Source organism: Aptenodytes forsteri, unplaced genomic scaffold (assembly GCF_000699145.1).
Source record: "Aptenodytes forsteri isolate BGI_AS27 unplaced genomic scaffold, ASM69914v1 Scaffold357, whole genome shotgun sequence".
NCBI classification, from domain to species: Eukaryota; Metazoa; Chordata; class Aves; order Sphenisciformes; family Spheniscidae; genus Aptenodytes; species Aptenodytes forsteri.
In genome coordinates, this window is record NW_008795671.1 from 207,147 (window position 1) to 224,491 (window position 17,345).

At 39.5% G+C, this 17,345-nt stretch overlaps 1 protein-coding gene across 1 annotated transcript in view; it reads right to left on the bottom strand.

Moving 5' to 3' along the window:
* GRM1 (glutamate metabotropic receptor 1) overlaps nucleotides 1-17,345 on the bottom strand; it is a 229,176-nt gene that overhangs the window by 159,747 nt on the left and 52,084 nt on the right. The window contains 1 exon segment of the mRNA XM_009282500.2: nucleotides 10,316-10,565. Within this exon segment, the coding sequence (XP_009280775.1) occupies nucleotides 10,316-10,565 (250 nt within the window).

Here is a 17,345-nt window from a genome sequence, read left to right on the forward strand (position 1 = left end):
AGTCTTTGAGGAAAAGAGGGCCAGGAGGAAAAAACTTAAACTAACTCCCCACAGAACGAATAAATACAGCCAAATCACCAGCATGGAAAATAACTATATGAGCCCTAGGTACTAAAGCTTACCCACAAATAGCTCATAGTGAATAATGCATACAGTTTAAAGTCAGTTAAAATAAGTGCCAGGTCAGTTATCAGGCAGCCATGAATTTGCAAGGCTTTGAAACAAAATTCTTTTTTTGATTCTCCCTCTCTGAGGTACGAATAACTGAACTAAGATGCAGATGGTAATGACTGAAGTGAAGTGTAGGCAAGAGCTGGCCAGTTCTGCAGTCTTTCAGTCCTACATCAAAACAGACTGGTGGTGCTGAAGAGGCAACAGTAACATGAAAGAGCCAGCTTTGACTTTGTGAAATGAGTTCTTGATATCATGTCAGGTCCTAAAGCACCACTATGCCTCAGAAATGGAAAGGATTTGTCTTGGCTGAAAATTTCAGCAGAAAAGCAAAAGACTAAGGATCTACCACCATGGGCCAGTTGCCTTGATTCCAGTCTCATTTCAACTTTAGAAACATTACATATTTGGCTGTCAGATTACAACCTTTGCATGACCTAAAGCTTCCACACTGTATGTTCACACAGATGCTTCAGGGCTAGCCTCCCTTCAGATGAATTCATTTCCTCAGACTGCTGAATGCTGGGTGCATTTTCCAGCCCTGTAAAGGCACCAGGGGGTCTCCAGCAAGGCCATTAGGTTGAGGGCATTTATGAAAGGAAAGGGAAAAATGAATGAAAATCAGGAAGTATATGGAAGTAGATGGGTCTTTCCCCACAACATTGTACCCTGCTTTTTATTTTACCTTCTCTGGTCAATGAGCCAAAGGCTTTAACAAGCAGTAAATTGCCACACTGAAAATGCAGCCAGCTGATTATTCACAGGAGCTCTAAAGCTTTTCAGTCATTGCTTTCCAGGATTCAGTAGAAAGGTGTTTAAATTGCAACCTAGATTATTTATTCCTTGATGTGCTTGTCCCTGTCAAAACACGTGCTGTTTGTATGAACACAGCTCAGGCAATTCTGATTACCTTCAGTCAATACCTTACCCCTAATGGCAACATTTTCTAGTGATCCAAGGACTGGAACTGTTATTAACAGTGATATTATATATTTCCATCCTGGAGCAGGAAGAACTATTTTTATACCAAGGCTTGGCAGGAAACATGAAAACAATTATTCTTAAATAATAATAAAATGAGTAAAGTATTCCAGGAAAGGTTCCTCTCTAATTTCTGTTTTCCTTGGAAAAATAGGGGATTAATTTACTGTTTAGAATTAAGAAATTAAACCTGAAAAAAAAATTATGGAGCTTCATGTTTTGAGGGAGGGTTTTGCTCATGTTTTTACTAGAACTGCATTAAGTTACATTTCTATTTGAGCACTGAAAAGCACCTGAAGTAAACTGCAGAAATTCCAAAGTTCACAGCGTTAGGGTCTTATTTTAACTGTTGATAGTAGAAATATAAACTGCTTAGTTTCCTCAGCATTTATAAAGAATCCCAGCCTCAAACAGACATGCCTGAAAAAGTCTGGCCCTAAGTAAATTATGCAAAGACCCTTAAAGTAGCATCATTCAATATGATTCATTCACACAGAAGTACAGCATATTCTTCCAGGTGAGCAGCAGCCATCCAGCTACTGATTTCTACAGAGGCATGATAAAACATATGCCACCCAATAAATAATCCATCAACAACACATAGCACTATGTTATAACTCAATGATTCTAACATCAATATTAATTCATAGACAACAAGCAGACATTGAACTGTTGCACTTTTTCAGTTAAATTTTGCAGAAAATGTAAAGGTACATTATTTCTGCCAAGGTTGTTCCTTCCTTTCATTCTGTTGGACATTACTAGCTTAGATAACTCTCCCCGCAGAATCCACGCCAAGACAATTTGAAAACACTGAAGCAAGTCTTAGCTTTCTTTCGCTAAGTAAGAAGCATAAACTGCCTTAGAATTATGGGAGTTTTTACCAGAAATCCAGAAACAAGAGGGTTTTGTCCCCACAGGTTTTACCATCATGAGGTTTAAGTGTCACATTTTGTATTGTGCTTCAAGATACTTAGTTGTATGCTTCTGTCTCCTCTCCTGTTCCAGTGGATTAAGCAAGTGAAAGATCGCATTACTTTGCCTTAATAATCAATTGCACTACACATTCAGAAACAGGAAAATCCCAGTCCCTTTTCTCTCCTCAATACAATCAACATTTATGAAAAAGGTATATTAATGACTACCATTAAAAAGTGTACATTGCCTTCAAACAGGTTTTCACTTGTCCTGTTTGTTAAACCAGCAACCTTTCATATCACTTTAAAAAGCTGTGTAAGTATTTACTTTATTAAAATAACTTAACTTATACATTTGTATTTTAGTAATCAATACTGCTTCCACTTTAATTACTCTTACACATGTATTCAGGTTTTGGTAAAGTGTTGTATTTATTTTTTATAATGTATGGATTAACAATCCATACAAAGACATCTGTTCTTCTTCTGAATAATAGCCTGGATATTGTTTTTCTTCCAAACTTCTGTATAGAAATCAAAGAAGTGATCTATGACCATTGTCCAAGAACAAAAGATACTCAAAGCTGCATCTAATCTAAATATTATCTTCTGTGAATTATTTCTTACCATACATAGTCTGCAAGCACTCAAGTACAGTTTAAACATACCATTTCACATCTGGGTGGCCTACAACCTTAAATCCCTATAAACTTGATCCTTTCAGGAAGTCTTTGGATACATAGGCATGTCAGGACAGACAATTCTAAAGATCATAGGGGAAAATCAACCTGGAAAGGAGATTGTGATGAAGGGTTTGGGCTTTTCCCTATGTCTTCAAGCTATTAGAGACCTAGTATTTCATGTCTGTCAGTATGGGACCTCTCTTGGACAATCTGGGGCAGGAATTTACATGGACTGCTGGAACACAGTCTCATACTTGTTAGTGGTGTGATCAGTTTCCTCTAAAGTGGATTCACTTTAGCAAGCACCATACCGGAAATTGTGTGTGAAAATCTTCTGTGAAGAACCAGGAATAACAGAGAGAGACCATGGCTGAAATTTACTATTTTGTACCTATTTTTATTGCATAAAGCAGAAACTAAAGAGTTACAAAAAAAAGGGGGGGTTTAGTAAAATTGAGTAACATTTCAAAAGCACCAATATCTCACCTACAACTTTTGAAAATGTCATGCTCATTAAAAACATTGAGTGTATCCACAGAAATACCAAAACTAATTATGGATGCCAATATGAAACAGAGAGGTTTGATTATATCCAAAACCTAGTTTAGCTCGTGTCACACAGAAGGGAGAAGGAAGTCAAAAGACCAAAAAAAAAAATTAAAAAAATTGCCCATTGTAATACTTAAATCCCATTTACCATCAAAAACAATAGGTACATGTCTTGTATTTCTTGTCTGTCTCTGAATAAGTGAACATTGTTCCTGTTGTTAACATCAGCACGGAAGTGCTCTCTAAAATCCCAGCTAAGTAAACCTTAATCTTACATCTAATTCATCATGACTATCAACAAGCAACAGCCACGCAATGATTATTGGTGAGCTCCAAAAGCAAGCTACAAACTCAAATCAAATGCAGTTCTGCTCTAATATATGCCTATTTAATTGGCACTTGACATGTAATCCCATTTTAACATGGATTGATGTTATTCTAGATTAGAGGGTAAACAAAACATGCATTCATAGTCTTCTTGTGTCACGTAATGCTGTTTTCACCCACACCGATTACAAATTCTCATAGTTAACAGGTGTTAGACTGCAACTACAGATTGAACCATGAATAAGTAAGGAATACAAATCTGTAGAGACTGACATGTGCTGAGGTTCCAGACTTTAAAATTAGCAATCGATCCTATTACCAACCTTGATAATGTTCAGGAAATGGGCTGATGTTGCCAGGTGGGACTATCTTCATTGACAATATTTTGCTTAACTGCCAACTTCAGTTAGACTTTGAAAGTATTTGAACATTGATCATGAATGATTTCAGCATTTCATGAAATCTACCTGAATTTTAATCCAGCAATTTGAATCCAAACCCAGCTAAACCTCTGATTACATCTAAATAGCTATTTAAATACAGAGTCTTCCACTAACTTGGAGTGTCAGCAGCAACAGACTCATTAGTAACAGTCATTCTGAGCATCTTTGGCCCTGGAGGCACCAGACAGATAAAACAGTCCTCTTCCTGCTGTAAACAGCATGAAAAGTAAATCTTTTGCTGCTTAAATGACTATCTTCCTATTTGTCAGCATGCCACTTGTGTTGTTACCTTTACTTTAGGCTTTCAAACCACTATGAGTTTTATCACTCAGACTACCCTCCCAAAAAAAACAGCACACAGTGTGCTAGTGATTTGGGTTCTATCGTATCTATTTGGCAATGCTGGATTACTACCAGTTTTCTTAACACCACATTTCCACTTACAGCAAGTTGGCGTAAAATACTATCATGAGCAACACTGTGTGATATCTACTATTTTTGCCAGATTTACAAGGCCCAAACCTATCCTGGATAATCTAGGCTAGCACAAGGCAGGTTTTTTTCCCCCATTAACAACATACTCTTGGCTTTTACTGATTTCTTTGTAATCTCTTATGTACTTAAAAATAGCTAATAATAGATTTTAGAAATGGAGTTAAACGCATTGGCCCTGCAAAGCACTTCAGCTCCTTTGGGAGAATGTGGACATTTCTCATTGATTTTTCATAAACGCGGGGCAGCCCCTGTGGTAAATGAAGACACTGTGCATTGGAGACAGAGTACAGCATCTTTCTTTCAGCTAGTCTAACTTAAAAGAACAGTAACATCCTTTGATGGTCATCTTCTTTATGAAAAACATCCCAATCTAGCAGCAGAATATTCTCAGTCAATTTGTAGGTAATGCATGAGCCACTGGCACCAAGGACTCATCTGGGAGGAACAGACAGGCAGACATAGAAGGTATCTTTTTAGCCAGATACGAAAGGTGGTATTTGTGATACTCCGTGATATTTATGATATTTGTGATGTCAGAACTGAATGAAAGAGAAAGAGAAATACCTGTCATCATGCTGTTGGCAGTGCAACCTATGTCATCTGTGGTGGGTTAGCTTTGGTCAGCAGCCAAATGCCGACCCAGTCGCTTGCCAGCTACCCCCACCCAACAGGACAGGGGTAGAAACTAGGATGAAAAATCTCATGGGTCAAAATAAAGACAGGGAGATTGCTTAACAATTACCATCACAGGCAAAAGAGACTCAACTTGGGGCAAATTAATTCAATTTATTGCCAATTAAAATAGATTTGGATAGTGAGAAACAAAGACACAAATTAAAACAACACCTTTCTCCATGGTAGTCTACTTCCCTCAGAAATTTACAAGATCATTCCTGAGGAGATACCTTGCCTTCACGCTTGACAGGATCCACTTCCAGAGGTTGTGGATTGTTGCTTCTCTTCCAATTTCTTTGTCTCTTCCCTGGTCCCTAGCAAGGTATCCCAGCTTCTGGGCTTCCTTACTTTCTAATTCCTGACTGTCAGCCCCAGTATCCCAGTATCTGAGCAACCAGACAGCAATCTATTTGCCTGGCTGGAAGATACAAACTTCCCACATTTCTCAAAGTTCGCTCAGGGACCAGGTGATTTCTGCCTATAGAGTGACCTCTGTCACCTCCTTCTCCTGTTTCCTTGCCGAAGGACCAGCTTCCTGATCAGACTCTTCCTCCTCCCTTACTGATTGATGCTATGGACCTGTCAATTTCTGCTTCCAGTTTTTCTTTTTGACTACAGGAGTGATTAGTGTAGATAGGGTTTGGGTCCCTGTCTTAACTATGGTGTCCTCAGATGTAGAGGCCCTCCTTCCTCTGCTCTGATGGAGCTGAACAAAAGCTCAGTAGTCACAGTTGCAGTGCTAGGAACTGATGAGTCTCATTCAGGTAGGCAAGGCACTCTTCTGTCAAGTGGTGCACCAATTCAATGGGATCACATGCCTGTTCAGGCATAAAATCCCAGGCTTTGGAAGGTGATAACTGCCCTAGGCACCTGCCCAAATCCTCCCACACACCCTGCCACCCAGGGATTGACCATATCAGGGCATGTTTCTCTGTCAACTCACCAAGTTGTTTACTCTTACACCTGGATGAAATCAGGTTCCACATGTCCAACAATGTCAGATAATAGGACCAAACAGCTTACATTGACAGTGCCTTGTCAATATTTTAGAAAGTGTGACGTTAAATGCCATTATTAATATTAGCTTGTGAAGGGAGGGCAGTCAGGAAAAATTTCATCACAATATGCATGCTGAAAGCTCTGTCACCCTATGCTAAAAGGGTTTTATTAGATATAGAAAAAGAACTGACTTGCCCTCTGTCATGCACTGGGTTCACAGCAGAGAATCCAACCATATCCTTACTGCTAAGTGTCCAAACTTTCAGGAGAGGTCACCCTACCAACACTTAAAATTCGTAGTTCTACAACAGCCCATAGAGCGATAGTAATGAAGACCATAAAACATTGGAAAGCCTATGGAAATAAAGCGGTACATAGTCCATTACCAAGTGTTATACTGAAAAGCAGCATGTGCACTAATATATCCCCTCCTTCTAAAGTTCCTCATACGTTTACACAAACCATTTTGTGTAGGAGTTTGAGAGATCATCAAATTGCAAAAGAGCATTTTCATTTCCAACTATTTATCTAACATGTCTCTTCTCTAATGATCTCAGAGTAACTCTTAAAATAAATTGGAGATTTCGTTTGCATCTTTCATTTGCTTTGCATTACCCGCACAATGCTGGAAAGTCAGTTACGTGCCTTGTCTTGATGCATCATCCCAGGGGATATACAGGAGATTCATCTGTCTTGCAAGATTCTCACAAAACCTAATTGATGCTTATTAAGTAATATAAAACCCAATGGCCTGCATAAACATCATTAGACACATGATGTTGAGTATCTTTCTACATAGTCTCTTCACATCAAAACTAATTTCTGCTGAAAGAGCTATCACCTGAATTCCCTTAAGAGTACAGCTTATGTTCTTAGCGTAATTTTTGCCTTTGGTTACTCCAACACTATTCCAATCATTGTTTTTATACAAAGCCATGATCAATTTTTGCCTTCTCCTTTCCCTTTGATTATCAGCCACTTTTTAAAGCTTTATCATCCTTAATTTCATAGCTTAATAAATTTTCTCACTGAACTCTCCACTACATTTGGACACCATATCGATTTCAGAACATCCTCCATTCTCCCTCAGGCAGGATTGTAACCTCTTCTCCCTGTCCCGTCTTAATCCCAGCTTCCCTCCAGATTCACAAGTAGGAACTCCCTTTCTTCTCACTAATACAACAGACTCCCATTCCAGTAGCAAAGGAGACTGAACTTCTAGTTAGATTTCCAATCTGAATTTGGGAACACTTGCTTAGATACGGCACAAATGGGGTCTTAACTCCATGCCTGAGAAGAGTCAGCGCATCCTGGAAAAGTCCCCGGTATCTGACAAACCAGTCCTGGCTCAATGTAACCCCCTATATTTTCCAATGTATCATTCCCAGATTAAACTGAAGTCAAATTTAGTTCCCAGCTCTCTTTCTGATACCTTGAATTTAGTTAAGCTAAGCTGTTCCTGTCTGCTTTGCTCAATGGCAATACTGAAGATAGAGCAGAAAGAGAGCTATTTAGCCAGGTGTCCCTTTGTAAAGGCTTCCTCTTTACAGTGAGTCAGAGCAGAGAACAGGGTTGATACAGTGTGGCTGATAATAAACCTGTGGGTAAATTAAAGGCTTTGTTTAGCTCATTATTGCAAAAAAATCTTGATTTCACATTCACTCCCACTTCCCTCAATTAAAAGAATGTTCTTAAAAGGCTTTTGGTTTTTTGCTTAGCTGGGTACTTGAATAAAAAAGACTAAACAGCATGTCAGAGCAATGTTAATGCGTGCCTTGGTTCCTGTTTGTATATAGATGACCAAATTCATAGCACTGCAGTTTTGCTGCAACTTACTTGTGAATAATTTTGCCAGATTTGCCATTTTTTAAAATCACTTAATTAGGACAATTCAAAGAAAATGTCTTTTCTTTTACTTCTGCAAGCACATATAAAACATGTGCAAGCCCTATAATACTTTTTATTTCAGCCAGCTGTTGGGCACAATCCAGACTACGCAAAGCAATAGCCAGCCTGTTTTACAATCAGAACAGTCCACCCAGACTTGAAAAGGGCTCAGTTACTAGCATAAAAGAAGAGTATGTCAAAACCTACCTAAAAAGGCATTGTGATTTCCAAAGAAATTCCATTATTAGCATTTAACAGGTAAGAAGTTGTGACAAAAAGTTCAGAGTAACGCTGTTGGGCAGATTCCAAGACAAACAATTGAACTAAACAGAGTAGCATAATGCTTGGTAAAGTGTTTTAGTCAAAATTTCAAGTTAAAATGTTCCACATATCCACGGAGTAGGGGATCAAGTAATTGGCCTAATAGGAAAACTAAGGTTTGTACCACCAAAGTACCTACTGTTGGTGCTTAATGTAGGAGACTCATTTCTTTTGGCTCTCTGTATGGACAGCGTCAAGAAAGAGCACCAAAATCAGATGAACAGTAAGACACCACTACAGAGGGACAACAATACATGAAGAAAGCACAGCATTGCCTAAAGCTGCAGGGCATTTACAAAATGACCAGGGATGCCGTCACCCAGACTAATTTTATCATAGTTAGTCTCTTCAGTTCACTGAAAAAATATACTTAAAACATATCAGTCCTAAGGCATTCCATTATTCATTTCAAATGATGCATATTGAATGATGCAGACAAAAAGCACATGCACAAATCTAAAAAAATAATACCATTTTCAATACCGCCTTACTATTTGTCTCATTTAATGCTGATGGCTTTCCAAACGTGCTATATCTTATCTACACACCCTTCTAGAGATACAGTCGCTGCTCCAAATAGATTGTAATCAAAGACCGCAACAAAAATAAATGATGAAAGGAGAGCCATTGATTGTTTTCAGATGATTATTTGGGCCAGATTAGCTATCTGACTTATAAAAATCATAATTGTGGGTTTTGAGGAGCGATGCAGTCAGGGAAAGACCAATATTATAGCACAGGGCTAAAGGAGAGCATCCCCGTCACAACAATGACAGACAGAAAGACTTTAGGGAGAGAAAGGGACAAAAAGAAGTCTGATAGATCCAAAAGACAACAGAATAAAAAGGCAACAGAAGCTAAGTAGGTAAGGAGACAACTGTCAAAGGCCTTGAGGGAACGGTGTTTAAAAAATAGATAAGAAACAAAGAGTAAATAGAAGGATTAAAAAAGACATTACCAATCTAATAGAAAAGACAGAAAGAGTCAGCCCTCATCATTTGAACAAGATTCATCAAAATGGAAAACCAGACATAAAGACATTGCAAAAATCAAGGTGAAAGTCAAAGAACCCTCAAAATAAGAACTATCACAAAAATGGAAATGTGGATAGACCATATGTGATAGAACTATAGTTGACCATATTTTAGTGAATATCTACAAAGAACTGGTAAACTCTAGAAGAAAAAAGCAACCGTTCCCATTTTGACGAAGCCGGTCTTTGCCTGTCCAATACACGTCTGCACTGTTACTCTGGTAATATAAAAACACACATACATACTGACTTGGCCATCAGTAAGTTTGATGTTTTAAAAACCAAACAAGTATGTGTAATATCAGTGCCCTAGCTTTCAACAGCAAAGATCAGAACAACGTGTACAACTGAGAATGCCAGGTTGTAATCGTAAGACTGTGAAAAAAGTTCAAGTAATCAAGACCATCCAATAATTTGGGGTTTCAAATTATCAGGAGACATTCTTAGTGAAATACGTGAAATTTTGTCACATGTCACACTGCCAGATCACATTCTGAAACCAGAATTCTTCGCTCCCTACTTTGGTTGTAAAATCTGTGTACGAAACATTCCTCTAGAGTGCACAAAAGTGCAAAAACAGTAATGTCATATATCCATATAAAAGTTAGTAATTAACATTTACTTCAGCAAAAGTTAACACCACCGATAAAGTTGGCATACATCTTCATATCCCCTTCCTGAGATCTGCTTTACCATCTTGCCACTTCTTTTCATTCATTAGACAAGTAAATATGGAAATTACTGGTAGCCTGAGTTGCACAGTTCTAAAATGAAAGGACTGCCTGCAGGCCAAGGGGGAGAGGACAGGCAGAGAAAGCACACTCAGAGCCTTACCTTCCAATTAGCAGGAACTCCCCAAGCACTCCCAGGCGCCTCATGGCGATGAGGATCCCCCTCACTGTCATTCCCTCGCAGAAACAAACCACCACTCTAGCCTTGGGTAACCTTTCTCGCAGCTTGCGGAGCAGGCGATCAAAGCTCTTTTCCCCAGCATTGCTGTAGATCTTGTCAGAGTGAGCAATGCAGAGACCCTCTTGGGCAGCCAGCTCTTTGAAGGCTTCCATTCCACTTTCCCCATAATTTCCTGTTGGGGGAAAAAAAAAGTTGATATTGTATCATGCATTTAACCAGTTAAGGGGGCTGTGATGGGAAAGGGATAGTTTTCCTCAAAAAAAACCCAACTAGCAGAAGGAAGAGCAAAAGAGGTCCACCAAAGTGAACATACTCAGAGTTCAGTGGAGCAACAAGATATCCACGTATCAGTAGGTCTTAACTGACCTGGAGACTGCAAGTTTCTTTTCTTACATTCATTTACCAGTGGATATTAAAGCCAAACAAGGGATGGATAGGTAGAAAAGGGGACAAAGACAGCTCAGACAATAAGGATAAATTTTTATTAACAGTTCTATGGCAAAAATCACAGTTGTGTTAGTCCAGGAAAACAGTCACAGTAAGGAGAAGAAAGGATTTAATTCCAAGCCGTTCTGTACCACATGCAGTCCACGCTCATAAAAGTGAAAGAAAGATGGCTGTAAACTTAAAACATACTGATCTGGTAGCATTTTGAAAGCCACTTACACAAATCTGACTGACCATTTACCACTTTTGAAAGCCACACACTAATCTTAACTGACAGTTAAAATTTAGGCTCAATGTTTCTCTTGGAATAGGAGACTTTCTATCTGTAAGAACTTCAGAAATAACTCTTCCTACTATAGAAATATTTGAACTTTGTGGTCCAGACAGTATCAAAGCTGATTCTCAGGTTCCCTTCATTTTTCTATTTATACATTTTGGAAGCCAAATCAACAGCTTTACAAAACTCAGACTGCTTTCAGCTATGGAGACAGGTGAAATCTCAAGTTTTCTTTGAGTATTTTATGCCTGCCATGAGCACAGGATTTATGATGAACATCAATCAGGCAAGAGGAGCAGATGGATTACAAAAAAATGTCTATTAACAGTAACAAGAAATGGTTCAAAAAGAGAAGCATGAATTTTATGCTATCCACATTTGTAATGTTTGCTTAATTTATTGAGGAAGTAACATCAGATATGCTGATCACTTCTAGACCCAGACCTTTTCAAGCCAGGGGTGACTGAAGACGTCCACCTTCCCCCTTTGCAGCGATAGTTTGAAATAGTAAATTGCAATGAGGAAGACTTCTGAATCAGCCTAACTTCCTCCACAAAAAATATCACAGCAACTCAAAAGGCTACCGGAGAGAAAATTCAGCAAGAGGCAGTTCAGGCATTCTTTATAAATCCAACAAAAATAAGTGCATTTTTCCAGAAACGTGGATTGTTTGCAGCAGATCATACACTATGCAGACACACTATGACAGTGATAGTCATACTAGAATGCAGCCAAACCTGCCAGGTCTAGTGTCAAACACAAAACTCAAGTCCCACAGCCTTTTGCACTGAACTGCCCTAGTTTCTCACAAATTTGCAGCACAGCGGAATGGCCTCTTTTCCAATCTGTGACTTGACGCCAGATACAGCAAGCAGGTCAGCTGCTTTTTTGTCTGTGAGCCAGACACAGTCCAGAGCGCAAGTGATGCCATGGCCCTGCATGACTGTGGGGAAGGGAGAAGAAGAGCTGTGCCTAGTGGGACCACACCACCAAGCAGCCCCCACTGTGGGCTCAGCGCTGCAGCCCCATCCCATGACCCTGCACTTCGGTAAATGATGTGGCCTCGTATAGGGCTTGTCATATGCTGAGAAGGACGCAGGTGGGGACATTTCCATATATTTATAGGCCATAACCTGCAGTCACCAAGGGATTTACCCCAGGACCTGAGGCTGGGCAGTTTGAGCCATACTGCTTTTATGACTTGCCTCAGGTCCCAGACTGAAGCAGGGCAGCCTCATTGCTGACTTGCCATTGGCAAGCACCTTATGCTTTGGAAGGAAATTAGGATATATTTCCCAATTTCATGTGGAACTTTATGCAACACAGACTCATTTGAAACCAGTAGGATCTAAGGTGAGCCAGGGGACTAAACCCAATCTTCTTAGATGTTTAGGCAATGCATATTAGAAAATAACGTAGTAGGTTTCCTACCTAAATAGTAAGGTAGGATGGGATTTTCTCATACATCAGTATAGCACTAACTCTGCTGTGTAATTCAAGTTAATGATTTCAACAAATGACAAATTAAATCCACTTGGAATTATTTTTCCCAGCTTTAATTTTGATGGAATAACAATTACCTCCAATGTAGTCACACCTGTACTGACAGTACAACAGCCGACCAAAATACAGGTTAAGAGGAAGTAAGATTGTTGCCTATAAATTCCGTGTGATAAAGAGCCTAGAAGGAAAAAAGCTAATTAAGATCGCTAACAACATTGACACAAGATGAAATAAGCAAAAAACAAGGCAGAAACAATCTGAAGCTGAAAAGGAAAGCATTCTAACCCTTACATGAAAGTAGTGGAACAGCTTTCCAACAGCAGTACAAAGAAAGAGATCTGATGTTAGACTGGCGCTTGCTCCGCTCACAAGAGTATTATATAACATAGACGTCTGCAACAGCCAGAGACGAGACTTGATGACCCGGGAGGTCCTCTCAAAGTCTGTCTGCCCTGCTCCCAAAGCAAGGCAGCACGCTGCTCACCTTCCCCCTCCAGGGGAAAGGATCAAGGAGAAAATAAACATGACAGATGTTAGATACATTGTTCAATGCACTCAGCTACCGGGGTGTGCACAATGTAAGGGCATATATAGAATAGAAAAACAATAATTAATTCTGCGCAACAGCCAAGAACATATCCATCTGTACCAGCTTGCTGGGTACATCCATGTCAAGCCACGTGCATGCAACAGCTGAGAGGGGAAACGTGTAAGGAAAGATATCTGTGCGAGATGGTAGTCAGTGAGGAGTTCCAACAGGGCCCTGGGCTGAGGACTATTTTTCCTTTGAAAGAGCCATTGAAGTAAAGATCCAATCTTATCTGCAACTGCCTTTTGTTACCAGAAGCAGCTGTGAAAAGCCGAAGTATTTATTACTGTGAAGCTACAAATAACTGATTTTCGTTCTGACCTGCAGCCAAAACTAGGTGAGCCAGTAACATACTTTAAGCCCCACAAGACCTTGCTAATTTTTAACAATTTTTTTTTCTTTTTTTTTAGCTCTGTTCAACTTGTACCCTATTCAGGGAACCAGGTATTTTCCTTGTATGCTCCAAGCAGACTCTGTACAGCAGTGCAAAGGTAAATTCTAACCCTAACATGGCTGCAATTTTACTAAGAGGATTTTCATGACACCTTTCTCAGTGCCAAAGACAGCTTTGCTTCACCTCTGTAAAAATCCTAGGTAAGGCCATTCCCGAGAGGGATCCACGTATCTGAAGATGCTGGTGAGAGCTACGTGTAGTGGGAATTATTTTCACTCATTGCATTCCATGCATTAAATATCTTAACAAAAACATTATGATGCTGCAGTAAAAATCAAAGATGTTACCTTGATCAACAGAAGACAAACAAAAGAAGAAAGTACCAAAAATTCAGCCTCATAAATTGTTCCTATGAGACAGTAAGTATTACATTCGTGTCACAGCTACACTGGAAGAAACACTATTTGCTTGTATTAATACTTGAGCAGTGTGGGGAGCAGAACCCATGAGCTCCATCTAAAAGGTTTATACTCTTCTTTTTATTATAGCTGTTTGGCAAATTTACACCCATCTTCTTTGTCAAGAGAATCATTTAGTTTTTATATATGAAATGGAGCAGAAACGTAGCATCAGCAATCAGATGCTTATAAGAATCCTGGAGATCATCTTCTTGAGGGATGCACAGCGCGGCTGTGTGGGTCTTCCCAAGCCACGTGACAGAAAGCGCTGTGTTTTCAGGGGCTTATAACCAAAACAGTGTGTCCCGCGTAAATCAATGTCTGATTTCATTCAAGGATAGGGGTTATTTGTGGGGCAGCATAAGGAAATATGAACTGTTCATATTTGTGCTGCAGAGAACATCCCCTTGAAACATAGGCTAGCATCTGTTTTAAAAAAAAAAATCTTAAAGAGAAAGAAAACCATAATGCTGAAGAGGAAGACTGAGACTGTTCTCTCTCACTCTGCTTTCAGTGTCGATAGGAAATATCAACCACTTTTTAGACACCCCTTTAGAGACACACCTACAAAAACAACAACAAAAACCCACAGCAGAGGACTGCGCCTGGAAGAATGCTCCAATGCACTTAAATAACAGAAGGCGGGGAGCAAGAGATACTTCACCTACCTGGGCCGTGAGCAGTACCTTCAGGTGAGGTCATCTATTCCTTGCCATTAGGGGCTTATTTGCTGCATTTATTCCTCTAAACAGCAGCAGTAACCACAATCTAGATGAAAGGTGAAAACAAAACCCCATATACCCTGCAAACACATAGCAAAGGAAGTGCACCAATAAGACAACCACAAAATCTAGCTTCACCACAGGGCACTAGAGAGGCAAGTCATACTGCAGGAAGGTCCCCCTTTTCACAAATAACAAGTGAGAAACTATTCCCTGTCCTTTTCTTTCCTCTCTCAACATTACGATTTGTTTGTTCACCTCTCCCAAGCTTGTAGATACATTGCTGGAGGTATGAAGTTTGTTTCAGTGTTCAGTATTGATTCACTATAAAACATCTCTTTTCCTCAGCTAATTAACTGCTTTTTGGTAGAGAGAAAATAAGAGGAGAACAAGAGGACTGCATGACATAACAGCAAAGAATAACTACTCAAAAGCTTCTCTACCGCAAAGGCAGATTATTTGGGAAGAGTAGAGCAAGGACATGATCTGATTATTAAGTTACTTCCTGATATATTGCAAGGACTAATTTGTGAAAACTAGTGGTAATATTAAATAACACAGTAACTGTACAGTTGCCAAATACAAGTCTGGGAAGACTGGAAGGTTTTGGACCAGTGAACAGAAAAAAAAAAGGAAAAAAAAGGCAAAAAAGAGTGCCAGTTTTCTCTCCTATAACATCCTGTGTTTCCCTATGCCACAAGGGCATCTTTGAATAGGGTCAGTTAATAAGAAAATTATTGATTTATCTCATTTTAATGTATTTCTTATCAGTTGAACCATATTAAATAATCATGTGCATACTCTTAGTCCATTGCAAACTAAAATTAAAAGTTCAACCATCAGATGTAAACTAATATGTTAGTAACAGGTTGGGAACACATACATAATCAGCTAATGTGTCTCAGATGACTAGCAGTCACTTTCCAAACTGTAAAAATTCAACCACTTACATCCATTTGCCCACACCTTTGATTGGGAGAGTTAAAAATAAAAGCCAAAGCCTACACTTACTCCCTGAATGTAGCAGACTGGCAAAAAATGAAAAGTTGTAGAAATGGATCTGCCTATGTGTGTTATTTTGGTATATCCCAAACATAAATACTACACTCATAGAAAGCAGCTCTGTTGGCACATGGCTTCCAGGACCATTGAACTGACACCATCCCTCCTCTGCCCTCTGTCACCGTGGAAAGGGCAAAGATCAAACACTCCCACACTTCCCGAGAATATCTTTTCCAAGGCTAAAATCACAGTGATGTCAGGAGGGGCTGCTTTTTACCAGTTATCAGTTATTCCAAATAGGATTTGTGTTTCCTTTTTCAGTGAACCCTCTTCACTTAATGTTGACTTTGCCACCTAAAGCCCTTTACCACACAATTTCTTTTCAGAGTTCAGATAGCTTTCTCAATATCATTTTCTTTCTTCACTGAGTGTATCTCACCTCAGGTGTTTTTAAGGGACAACTTCAAAGCAGGTGAGTTAGGCTATGACAGCACTTCACAAACCCTAAAGGACTGGCCACTTTACAATAAGAAGAATTCTGCATGGACGTGGACTCCAGTTCTGATATCAGTCAGGACAAAATAGTGGAGAAAATACCAAAAGAAAAAACTTCACTAGACCTAAAATCCCAGTCTAACGGCAAAGCTTAAAAAGAAAACTCTACCTCTTATTTTATTCTAAGTAGTTTGCAGATAAACGAGAAAAAAAAAATGCTTTACAAAGAATGCTGAAGTGGCTATTTTAATTTCTCCAAGTACAATGGTTTAAAGAAGAGAGAAACAAGTCCTTCCAACGTTGACCCCTAAGGACAGTTTAATACAAGTTGAACATCACAGATACTCACTACAGGTATTCCTCTCCTGGAGACGAGCTGCATCGCCCTAAAGAAGAGAGAAACAAGTCCATCCAACATTGACCCCTAAGGATGGTTTAATACAAGTTGAACATCACATATAGTCACTACAGGTATTCCTCTCCTGGAGACAAGCTGCATCGCCCACTGCTCCCTGTCGCTCAGATCAGGTCCAGCCACCCAGCTCCTCAGTTCTAAAGCTGCTTTTAACCTGCTGCCACCCGTAGGTATCACAGACCTTCTTACCACCACCAGCTTGCCTCCCAGGCCAACTCATGGCTCTGTGGAAGTCAGCATTTCCCTTACGTTTCCCTGGTTATTTTTCTTTGACAGTGCTAGAGAGATTTGGTGTTGGGTGGAGGCCTTACTGTCCTTTAATTATGGAGAGGGTAACTCATTATTAGAAACTGAAATAGCAGTGTATACATTCTGTATTCTTTTAAACTATCTTAGCAAAGTTTCCTGGGTTCACCACAGATTTCAAAGCAACTGCACTTCAGCCTTGCAAAAGCCAGAAGGATGTGTTAAATGAATTGATTGAGTCATCTTTGGTACACTACAGGCCTCTGCCATCTGTGCTTACAGCCTATTTTCTTCAGAACTTAAGGCCTTCTAGAAATGCAAGAAGTGAGCTGTTGAGACCAGACTAGTCTTTTCGTTTTCTAAAGTCAAAACTGAGTACAAGTGTATTGGGTTTGTGTGGTAAC